Source organism: Elgaria multicarinata, chromosome 7 (genome assembly GCF_023053635.1).
Source record: "Elgaria multicarinata webbii isolate HBS135686 ecotype San Diego chromosome 7, rElgMul1.1.pri, whole genome shotgun sequence".
Lineage (NCBI taxonomy): Eukaryota > Metazoa > Chordata > Lepidosauria > Squamata > Anguidae > Elgaria > Elgaria multicarinata.
The window spans coordinates 68,543,153-68,554,596 of record NC_086177.1 but is presented as its reverse complement, the minus strand read 5'-3'; the positions used below and the strand labels follow the sequence as shown (position 1 = coordinate 68,554,596).

The following is an 11,444-nucleotide window of genomic DNA, read 5'->3' as shown; positions in this document are numbered from 1 at the left end:
GGGGGACGCTCCGCGTTTCTCTTTTTTGACTAATTATAAAGTCGCGCTCTCCACTTCCCCGGGTCCTGATTTTGCTGAAGAGCTTCGGAGCCCGCAAAAGAGCTCCGTCTGCTTGGGAGAAGCGGCGGCGGCGGCAGCAGCGGCAGCGTCAACTCGCCTCTTCTCGCCCCTGTAAGTTCTCCTGGAGTTGGTCATCATCAGCCACCGCAGCTCATGACTTCTCCTCCTGTGCGCGCAGTTTGGGAGTGTTTCTGTTCTGTTCTGTTCTTTCTCCCTACAGCTTCCTCGCGAGGCGGACATCGCTGAGCTCGGCTGCAAACAACCCCCGGTCCCCGCCCCCCAGTTGACCTAAGCCGGAGACCTCAGCGGGGACTGCTGCCCACTTCCAAAGAAATGGCCGCGGATCCTCGAGGAGAAAGAAATGTAAGTGAGAGGGAGAATGCTGGCCACCGTGAGAACAGGGTGCTGGACTGGATGGACCCTTGGTCTGATCCAGCAGGGCTCTTCTCAAAGGGGTGTCAGGCTACGTTGGGGGTGGGGATTTGCTAGCCATGCGCTTTCCCAACCTTTTCTCAGCCCAAGTTTCACTCTCTGGGTAACGGCCGGCTTCAGTGGAAACGGATTACATGTTTTGCTGATCCTGTAAGCTTAGCAAGGAACTTGGATGAAACTCCGCTCTGTCCGCTTCCACCGCTGGTCCTTGCCTGATGCACTCCCTTCCGCTTCTGGATTAGTATCACAGCTTTCTCTCCTTCTCTTGATCCCTTGGTGTTTAACCTTTGAAGGCTGAGAGCAATTCTATACAATATCCATTGCTGCAAACTCATACACAAGACATCTTGATTTGGATACCTTACCTCTTAATCAGCTGGTTTTACTCATGATTTTGTAATTTATCAAAGTACACTTTAGTACTTTCATACATTTTCCTCTCCTATCCAAAGCATGTCAGTGGGTGAAATGTCATTCTAAACAGCATTAGAGAATGCTGAATGCAGAAACACGGAATGGTCGTTGTTCCTAATTAAACTAAGTGAAAACAAATGAAGGGATTGGACATTATTCAGTTGACTATTTAGAATTCTCTTCCTCCTCCTTCTCCTCTTCATCATCATCATCACGTAGTGTTTACTTTCAGGACTTTGTTCAATGTTAGTCATACTTCGAGTAGACCCAGTGAAATGAATGGGACAAGTTAGACTAATACTGAATACAATGTTCAGGATCGTATTTGTTTAAATGAAACAGCCAGCATTATTCTACCTCATGAGTGTGGTCCCTAAGTTATAAAACAAAACGTAGTTTCAGCTTTCTGATGTGCCAGGGCAACAACCGCACATAAGCTTAAAATAATTAAATATTACAGAGATTTTAATGCCATGATCTTTACCACCTGCCTTTCCTTGGAAGTATGTGCCATTGTAATCAATGAGACTTGGTTGTATGCAAATGTAGGGATTGTATCTGATATATTATAGTTACAGCCCGATTTCCTTTCATATCAGAATTCGTAACACAGTATGTGTTGGAAGAAGACAGAAAGTGATTGTCATTGGAATAAACTCTTGCTTCTTCTTTTTGCAGACTATGGCATTGCTTCTGAGATGCCATTTCATGCTCTTGGTTCTTAGCACATGCCTCATCCTTACTGTTCAGGCAGAATGTAGCAAGGACTGTGCATCTTGTACCCAACGATTGGCATACAATGCTGATATCAACCCCCTGGTAAGCAGAATTTACTCTTTGCTTTTTGAAGACCTCAACTCTTACCCAACTAAGAAGCCCAAGAAGATGTATTACTATGAAAAGCTATATTGGCACAAAGAGTTTTCAAAAGCCAAAAATATGTAGATTGCTAACACAGATGAGCCAGCCAATTATGCACTAACCCTTGATTAGTTGTTAAATAATGTTCCAATGTATTTCCGACATATGTTTATACATGATGTACTGGTTCTAGCCTGTACCGATGTACCTGAAAAGAGCATAAGGGAGAGGCAGTCATTCTGGATTTACAATATGTAGTACAAGTGTATAATCTGATGAATATCCTTCCTCCTCCCAACCACCCGAGACATATGCCTTTCCTTAAAGTAGGCACTTCTTTAACCACTAGCAGAATATTGCCTGAAACTTGAGCTTAATATTATTGGGTACCAGATATGAAAATTCTTTATATTTCTATGACAGATTAATAATGAATATTTGTTGTTTGTTTGTTTAAAAAATAGTCAACTGTACCCATACTTGCCCACAGGCATCACTTCAGCACCATGGAGACTTCCTACTTTTCTCACAGTTTAAAGACTAGATCCTGCTTGATAGGTTATCTGATCTTCAGGGGATCAATGGGTATAAAAACTTAGGCAGAAGGGATGGAATTCTTTTAAGAAATATAAGAAATATAAACTGGACATTTGCAATCCTAAATTGCATAAACATATCCATGGATTTTAGGACTAGACTGAACACCAAATATCTCAATTCCATGGTTCATTATTGTCTCCCTGTATCATACTTTTCTTACAATATCACCGTGTTGGCATAATTGATATTTTGTATTCCTGTCTTGGGAAGGGAAGTGTTGATCTACTGTAAGTCCTACAATGATGAAGACTAACTAATTGATTAGCTCAGGTGAATCAAAAGCCACACAGACAGCTGATGTGAGAAGGAAAACATGATTCAGCAGGCACTGCTCAGGGATGGGTTGGCCTCTTTTAGCCTTAGGCATCATTAACAGCATGTAATTCCCATTTGAACCTGGACTTTGATTTTTCTGGGAGGATATGCCTTTCCTGGTGAATATTGCTTCACTGAAGCAATGCTTGCTATCTGACTGAGATCTCTGAGTTATGGGTTGTATGGATTAATCAATGTGACAGGGATTGGACTGAATTGGCTTTTGGTGTCTTCCAACATTATTGACCAAATCTATGTGTGCTGTCTATGTACACATGAGCAAATAGAGCTTTCGTTGCCCAAATAGCAGTCCACCGTGGTGCAAGTCAAGTCATTTTTTATATTTATTATTTCATTCATACATGACATTCTACTTTCCTTCAAGAATCTTAAGATGATGGATATGGTCCCTTCCTCATTTTATCCTCATGCCCACATTGGGAGCTAAGTTAGGCAGAGAAACAGCCCAGGGCCATCCAGTGAATTTCATGGCTGAATGGGAGTTTAAACCTTGGTTGCCCCAGTCCTAGTATGAAATCACTAGAGACAGTGGTGATACAGCAGGGCTGTATTTTTTAAAAATAAAAAGAGGAATTACAAGGGAATGGACTTGTAAGGAAAATACCTTTGAAGCACCCTGCTCCTTCATTTTCATGTATGTCAAAGAGTGTAGAAGGAGTTTGGTTCATTCAGGTTCAAGAGTGTTCCTGTTGTTTCACTAGGCTGTTATTTTCTTCATAATGGTGTATGTTCCAGGAAGATAACATGAAGCCAGAGTGAATGCGGGGAAAACAAGTCAGCCTCTGAAAGGAATTTGCATCACAGAACATCATTTGACAGAGGCAAAAGATAAAATGTCCCCTTTATTGGACATATTTCATTATTGAAAAGACAAGTTTCAAAGTGTTGCAATGCTGTTCTTCAAGTAGCAAAGATGGTTCTCCTGCCACTAAAAACATTACTTAAATTAATCTTACAGTAAGATGAAGAATCAGGAATCTCACTAATGATCTATCCCATGCTGCAATCTTATCCTCTACACACTTACCTGGGAGCAAGACCCATTTAGCAAGACCCATTTAGCTATTTATTATATTGTTCTCTGTACTCTGAACTCAGAACAAAATTTATTGTTATACAGAATATATCTGATACTGATGATCAAGTTAAAGTTTAATGTTTGCTCTCTGATGCTGACAATTTTGTGTCAGAGTTACGAGATTTGCAATGGCTGCCCAAAAGTTGAGAAGAAGATTCATAGAGGTCAAAATGGTGAACTGTAATGATAAAATTACTTTTGAATAAACATGCATGGGATTGCACTGCACAACACACAAACCAGAATGTTAATGATCTGTACAAAAAGGTCTGGTCAGATCAGATCACTTGTTTTAGGATGTGGAAACTCTTTGACAATATTTCAGACCATAGTAAGTATAAACTTGTGCTCCGAAGTAGGATATAACTAAGAACTAAATACTCTGTGTTCAAAGTTTGTTTCCATTTTAAGCCATTAACAGATGATATATTTTGACATAATGGTTGGATTGGCATTCAATTAGACATTTCATAAGTGAATATAATTGGGGGTGTTTTTTTTAAAAAAAATCAAAATTAAGAATATATTAGTAAAATAGCAGTGTTAGAATAGAATGATACTTTATCCCTGTGCTTAACTCTCTCATTGAAATCAATGGGACATGCTTAAATTTGGGTGGATGTGGCCATTTATTTTAGTTCCTTACGAATTTAAATCCACAATGTGGTTAACCAAGTCTTTCTGTATAGCCTTTACCAATCTGGTGCCCTCCAGATGTTTTGTACTACATCTCCCATCAGCCCCAGACAGCATTGACCAACCATCAGGAATGATGGGAACTGTAGTCCAAAACATCTGACGGCACCAAGTTGGGGAGACTGGTATAACTGGTATTTCTCTTCTTGATTTAGAGCAAGAGAGGAGAGAAACAAGCAAATCAGACAAGATAAATCTACAAGAGATATTGGCGTGCAGTATTCATAGGAAGTACCTAGAAATATCTTGTAGAATAGATTTCAAAATAGCTATATATTTTAAAGTATGTTCATATGCATATATGCAAATGATGGCTTCATCCACAACTCTGTTGAGATAAATGGGATATTATTTGTAGCCAATTGTTAAGACCCCTACTTTAATCCTGATATTCATATTCAACCATGCGGCACTTTGCTATTGCAGAGACTGGGAAATAATATGAGAATATGCTGTAGTAAATTTTAACTTGTCCTTTCTCAGAGCCAAGCCATAGCAGCCGACAAGCAGAGGCAATCAGCCAGGATAGGGTGGGACATGGCAAGCCAGGAGATAGATCCAAGAGACTAAGCTAGAAATCAGAGCTGCCTGGTCAAGCCAGGGTTCACGGCTGGATGGTCAAAACCAGACAACAAGCCATGAGCTAGAGCCAGTTGGAGCTATCCTTGGCTTGGCAAAGTCCCAGCGTGCTCTTCCTGTGAAAAAAGCCAATTTACTTCCTATGGAAATGCTCCAATCTATAAGCCTGGGGATCATCATATGAAGTCTACAGTGCCTTGGGTTTCTGGTTTTAGCCCATGTGGTTCCTGACATCCTTCTAGCAATTACAGATATAATGTAAAGCCTTTCTTGAAGGAAAGTCATAAACTTCTGTAAGAATGTGAGCATTTTTGTTTCATCCCATTAAAAAAAATTGCATGCCTTCAATAAAATGAACAGCTTCTCTTTGTATATTTTTGGTCAGGTCAACCTGACCAAATATTGGTCAACCTGATATTCTCCTGCATATTTTTGGTCAGGTTGACAGGTGGAAGGGGGGAAGTTTTTCAGTCTGAAGTCTATCTTCCATAGTATCAAGGATTTATTAATGAAGGAAACCACTGTGCCTGCGTATGTATTGTAGACACATAGCCTCCTGCAAGCCATGAATCCATTTTCTATGCGCTAATAAACATACTTAGAGTAAACACATTTAAATCAATAGGACATGAGTTAGTCATGACTAACTTAAGTCCCATTGATTTTGATAGATATACTCTTAAGTCTGTATCTAATCCACTATGTATATCGTCTATGTATTTCTTACCACTTAAATATTTAAGGACACAATCATATGCATATTTGGCTGGGACATGTTGGGACTTTTTTCTGTCTAAATACACATAGGATTGCTCTTTAAGTCCTTAATTTAATCATTAATGAAATAATCTGTAGCATATAATTAACTGTTTCTTCAATATTGATGCTTAAAATGAAGCTGTAAATAAGACAGCCATAAGAATGCAGTGAATCAAACAAAAATTGAGATTTTCATCTACAGAAAAAAATATTTATATTGTTTTAAGTGCAAAATCTAGGTGCATGTCACACTTCAGTCATGAACAATGTAGTGTGCTTATCCTTTAAATTCCTGAGTTCCCTTTAGGCATTTACTAGAAAGTAGTTAAAATGTTAATTGCTTGCATATTCATATTCTTCTGACATTGTCTAAATCCACTGCTGCTCTATTCAAAATATTTTAAGATAAGAATTAAACAAGAACATTTCAATGGGGCTTGTTGATTAGATAACAACAGTGTAAATCAACCAATTCGTATGGATTGTATGAAGGATATCTTGTTAGACATGGAATTAGCCAAACAGCCAGCCAATACATGCTTATACGGGGGAGGAAAAGCTGAAATATGATTTCTGTAAATTGAAAATAATAATAATAACAATAATAATAATAATAAATTTATTTCCCGCCTCTCCCTCTGCATCATGGCAGGGAACAACATTAAATACAAATACCATAAAATACATAAAACTGATTAAAACATATAAAACAAATACAATATTAAAATAACAGTCAAATATCTTAAAACTTAACTGGGTAGGCCTGCCAAATTAGATCAGTGTTTATAGCCTTCTTGAATTCAAAAAGACTATTAAGTTGATGAATCTCTCCCTGCAGGCCATTCCACAGTCTGGGAGTGGCAGAAGAGAAGGTCCTCTGGGTAACAGTTGTCAGCCAAAACTAAAATTCTTCCCAGAGGACCTGAGTGTGCAGGGTGGATTGTACGGAAGAAGGCAATCCCCCAGGTAACCTGGACCCAAACCATGTAGGGCTTTAAAGGTAATAACCAACACTTTATACATCGCCTGGAAACTACTTAGCAGCCAGTGTAATGATTTCAAAGCTGGTGTAATATGGTCACCCCTAGATGTACCGGTGACCAGCCTGGCTGCCGTATTTTGCACTAGTTGAAGCTTCTGGACTAGGCACAAAAGTAGCCCTATGTAGAGCACATTGCAGAAGTCGAGACTTGAAGTTACCAACACGTGCACTACCATCTTTAGGTCTTCCAGCTCTAGGAAGGGGTGCAGCTGGCGTATCAGCCGAAGCTGATAGTAGGCAGTCCTGGCCGTCGCATCTATCTGGGCTGTACAGCCACATCAGAAGGTTCTTGTACTTTCATTAAAAAGTCTTCTCAATCCCATAATTCACTTTAAGGATCCAAAAGTCACTCATCCCTGGGGAATCTTGTTCCTGTTGTTCAGATCAATCTGAAGTACGTGTAGCTTGCACTTGTGGTTCCTGATCCAGGAATTCTGAAAGGTGGATCTTTTTTTTTTTTTTACTTTTTAATTGTTATTTATCTTTTATTTGTGAGGGCTTTTTATAACTAGCTTTTATGTAGATGTGCTGGCCTGATTCTTTTTAGGTATGCTGTTTGATGTTATGTTGTTATAACTGTATTGCTTTTTATTTATTATTTAATCAGTTTACAATTTTTTAAGCCACCCTGTAAGGAGTTTTTAGTGGTTTTTTTAGTAGTGATGGAAATCTCCCATGGAAATTTCAACCATTCTCATTCAATTTGATAGAAAATAAATTGCTTTCAAAAAGAAATTCAAAGGAGAAGAAATTTCAGAGAAATTATCCTGGGTTTGGTTCAGGGTTCTTGTGCTTACCCTACTAATGGATGACTGAGGAGAGTGCGTGTTTGTTCTGCCTTTCACTGTACAATCTTCTCTCTGAGAGCCTGTAGCTTCCTTGGCTTCCCACACTTCCTGCCCAGGGGAAGACATCATGGATTTATTCCTCCCATAGGGCTTTTTTAGATCACCTCACAGTGATTAGGTAAGGTAAAAACACTCCCACACACACATTCAAAACAAATTACAAAATGCCTTGAAAATAGGCAGAAAAGTGGAAGCTTCTTTCACGGGGAAGAAAATTTTCTGGAAATTGGAGGACAGATTTTGGCACAACATTAGTTTCACTCTTTCCCTGGAGATGGATGCAACACTGCCTCTCACTCCTCACACCTGCTGCAGGGCTTTCAGGGAAGGAGTGGTCTTGCCAGCACCTGCATTATCCACAATCACCCATGAGAAATGTAACATTTGGAAGAGCCTAGAAAAGCTTTTTTTTTTTTTTTTTTTTTTTTGCAGTGGCAGTGCAAAACAAAACAAAACAAAACAAAACAACCTAAAAGAAAGAAAGAAGAAGCTGTTCTACAATGCTTGCCAATGGTGATACATACCTGTTAGAAATTGTTGTAGAATAATTCTTCCCCTGGAAAAATTTTGTGAAATTGTCTCCCAATTTATCTACCCACAAATAGGGTGAAGAATTTTTGAGAGAGTTGTTGTGCACAGCTTTAGTTTTCATTAAATAATTCTTGCTTCAGATAAAAGTTGATGTTGTCCATTGAAAAGATATTTGTTAGAGGTATGGTTGTATAACCTCGGCACTGGAACAGCCACTACTCTTCCACTGCTCTATAGGTTCTACCCAATGTTCTGTGGGTGGACTTTCACTCATGCAGACAAACTTCCCCTTTCTGTCCCCATTGCACTATGCTAAAATCTGCTCTGGATGCCCTCCAAGCCTCCAGAGCAGCTTTGGGATACAAGTGGGGAGGGCAAATACCTTCTTTCAATGATATCCTTTTCTTTGGGAGATAGACACTACTGGATTTTATCCTTTGCAAGTATCTGCTGAGCTCACAGTCAAGGGGTGTACCCACATAGATGCTGTACGTGTAGACACTGCAATATGTGCTATTGCAGCAAAACATCTGCTGTGGATTTACAAGGATTGGCAGACATACATAGAACACTTGTATGGAAAAGCTATTTTAAAAACAAAACACAGTGTTTCCTTGTGAGCTTCCTATCCACAGGCTCAGCTGCTTCTCATTCTCACTGCCATGCATTCCCTGTTGTGAAGCTTCTGTTTCAAGAAGCGCCTCAGAAGAATTTTGTTCATTTTATTTTAAAAGCAAATTAGTTAAAGAGATGTGCAGCTTCTCATGAAGGCATGGGCCCTGCCTATCTAAACATGTACCAAAAGAGTTACAAAAGGGCTGAATGTATCATCTGCTTTCCTTTAACTTGATGGGCTTCCCTTCAAGTTTCAACAGCATCATGAGAGATTACCATGTTATCTCTGGCTCTGTGCTTTGCAACACATTTACTTTTTAAGAAATAAATATGGATATTTTGGAAATTGTGGTGCATCTCTTCTTATTAGGTGAGGCCCTCCACAAATTATTACAGCTGTTCATTTGAATAGCACAATGTCAAATCATGGATCATTAGTTCAGAGAAAGATAGAAAAATGGGCTATATGGAACTTAGCTTATACTCTGAATCATTGTTTCCTAGATTTTCCTATGCTTTTAGCAAAACTTGTTTTAGCAAAACAAGAAGATAACTCGAATATGATGTTATTTATATTTTAACATGCATTTGTAAATCAAACTATTTTTCAGGCATGTACACTAGAATGTGAAGGAAAGCTGCCTTCTGCCAAAGCGTGGGAAACCTGCAAGGAACTCCTTCAAATGAATAAACTGGATCTATCCCAGGAAGCCAATGGTGTCCTAGGGGACAACCCAAAACAGGATGAGAGTCATTTGCTAGCCAAAAAATATGGTGGGTTCATGAAAAGGTATGGGGGCTTCATGAAGAAGATGGATGAGCTCTACCATATAGAACCAGAGGAGGAGCCTAATGTGGGAGAAATCCTTGCTAAAAGATATGGAGGCTTTATGAAGAAGGACTCAGATGATGATACCTTGGCTAATTCCTCTGATCTGCTGAAGGAGCTTCTTGGAACAGGGGAAAATGCTGAAATTGGGCATTATCGGGACCTGAATGATAATGACGGTGAGGTCATCAAGCGATACGGTGGCTTCATGAGGAGCATAAAGCGCAGCCCAGAATTGGAAGATGATGCCAAAGAGCTGCAAAAGAGATATGGTGGCTTCATGAGAAGAGTGGGAAGGCCAGAATGGTGGCTAGACTACCAGAAACGATACGGTGGATTTCTTAAGCGTTTTGCCAATTCTCTTCTTCCTTCAGATGAAGACGGAGACAGTTATTCCAAAGAGGTTCCGGACATGGAAAAAAGATATGGTGGATTTATGAGATTTTAATGTCCTCCCTTTTGTCTTTTTTGTCCCAAATCAAAGACTGCCTCATTGATCATAATTTATTGTAATGTGTTGCTTGTACTGTACAGTTTTTTACTGTCCTAGTTAATAATGCAACTTGCTGTCTGTTATTTTGAGTTCTGTGCTCTTTTAAGACCAACAAATAACTTCTGTTTTAGTCTAATTTGTCTATCTTGTACTTTCATGCTAAATCTGTTTTAGTTACCATATACATTTCTTTAAAACAGTGCAAATGCTTCACTGTATATACAATAAATTGTTCATCCTAACTGCATAATATAACCTGAAGTATTTACGTATTTTCTTAGCAATTACTGGATGTTCTAAAGTCTAACGTTACTGTTCACAACAACCACTTAGCTTGCATGAATGTAAAGAACACAAGAAGACATTAAAGCACTAAAAGAAGTAAAATTTGGCTTAATGCACACTGATGAGCAAATTGCTTTTATAATCATTTGTACAACTGGTCTGTGAACTAAATAAGCAGTACATTTTCCCAGATCATATGGATTCATCTTTATAAAAAATATATGAAAATCATTTGTGAACTGCCCAGAGAACTTCGTCTATTGGGAGGTATAAAAATGTAATAAATAAATAAATTTCTGAATTTGAAGAATTATTGATAGACAATTCTCAAATTTGGTTAATCTAATGGTTTCTAATAGGGTTCCCAATCAGTAAAAAACATTTCTGTTGAAACTAGGGCTAGATCTACGCTACTGCTTTATAGCGGTATGGAAGTGCACTGATAACTGTTGGGGCACAATCCACATTCCATATACTGCTTTCATAGTGTTATTTCCTGCTTTTTATTCCACATTCATAATGATTTGGCATGAAGTGTGGATAAGAAAAACAGTGCCTGTTTGCGTTAATTAAGGATCTTCACAGATTGTGCTTATGCAGAAATGGCTCTGTTCCACTAAAGCTCTGGGATCTTGACTTCCTCAAACTGGATGATCCCTTTTGTCAGAAGTAGTAGAATTCATAACAAACTCAGTACCACTAACAAAAAATCCCAACACAGATTTTCTTACCTTGTCATGAATCTTCACAATTTACATAAACTTTTCATTATTTGCTTTTCTATTGCTGTATGCTTTGGTGTCCATCTGCTAACTTCTTTCCTATCCTCATATACGTGCACCTGTTAGTTAGGCTCTCTCTCTCTCTCTCTCTCTCTCTCTCTCTCTCTCTCTCTCTCTCTCTCTCTCTCTCTTTCTGTGTGTGTGTGTGTGTGTGTGTGTGTGTGTGTGTGTGTGTGTGTGTTTGAAACATTGGGATATATCCCA

The 11,444-nt window shown here is 38.9% G+C and overlaps 1 protein-coding gene across 1 annotated transcript; it reads left to right on the top strand.

Moving 5' to 3' along the window:
• The first annotated feature begins 379 nt into the window (after nucleotides 1-379).
• PENK (proenkephalin) lies at nucleotides 380-10,365 on the top strand. Its single transcript, XM_063129844.1, has 3 exons — nucleotides 380-423; nucleotides 1,585-1,725; nucleotides 9,463-10,365. Exons 1-3 carry the CDS (start codon nucleotides 394-396, stop codon nucleotides 10,126-10,128), a joined length of 837 nt encoding a protein of 278 aa, XP_062985914.1. The 5' UTR covers nucleotides 380-393; the 3' UTR covers nucleotides 10,129-10,365.
• Nucleotides 10,366-11,444: the final 1,079 nt, after the last annotated feature.

What these genes read in the sequence shown, in the direction of transcription:
- PENK (XM_063129844.1), top strand. Translation starts at nt 394, where the DNA reads ATGGCCGCGGATCCTCGAGGAGAAAGAAAT. An exon ending in ATCCTCGAGGAGAAAGAAAT is followed by an intron (nt 424 to 1,584) that starts GTAAGTGAGAGG and finishes TTCTTTTTGCAG; the next exon opens with ACTATGGCATTGCTTCTGAG. An exon ending in ATGCTGATATCAACCCCCTG is followed by an intron (nt 1,726 to 9,462) that starts GTAAGCAGAATT and finishes ACTATTTTTCAG; the next exon opens with GCATGTACACTAGAATGTGA.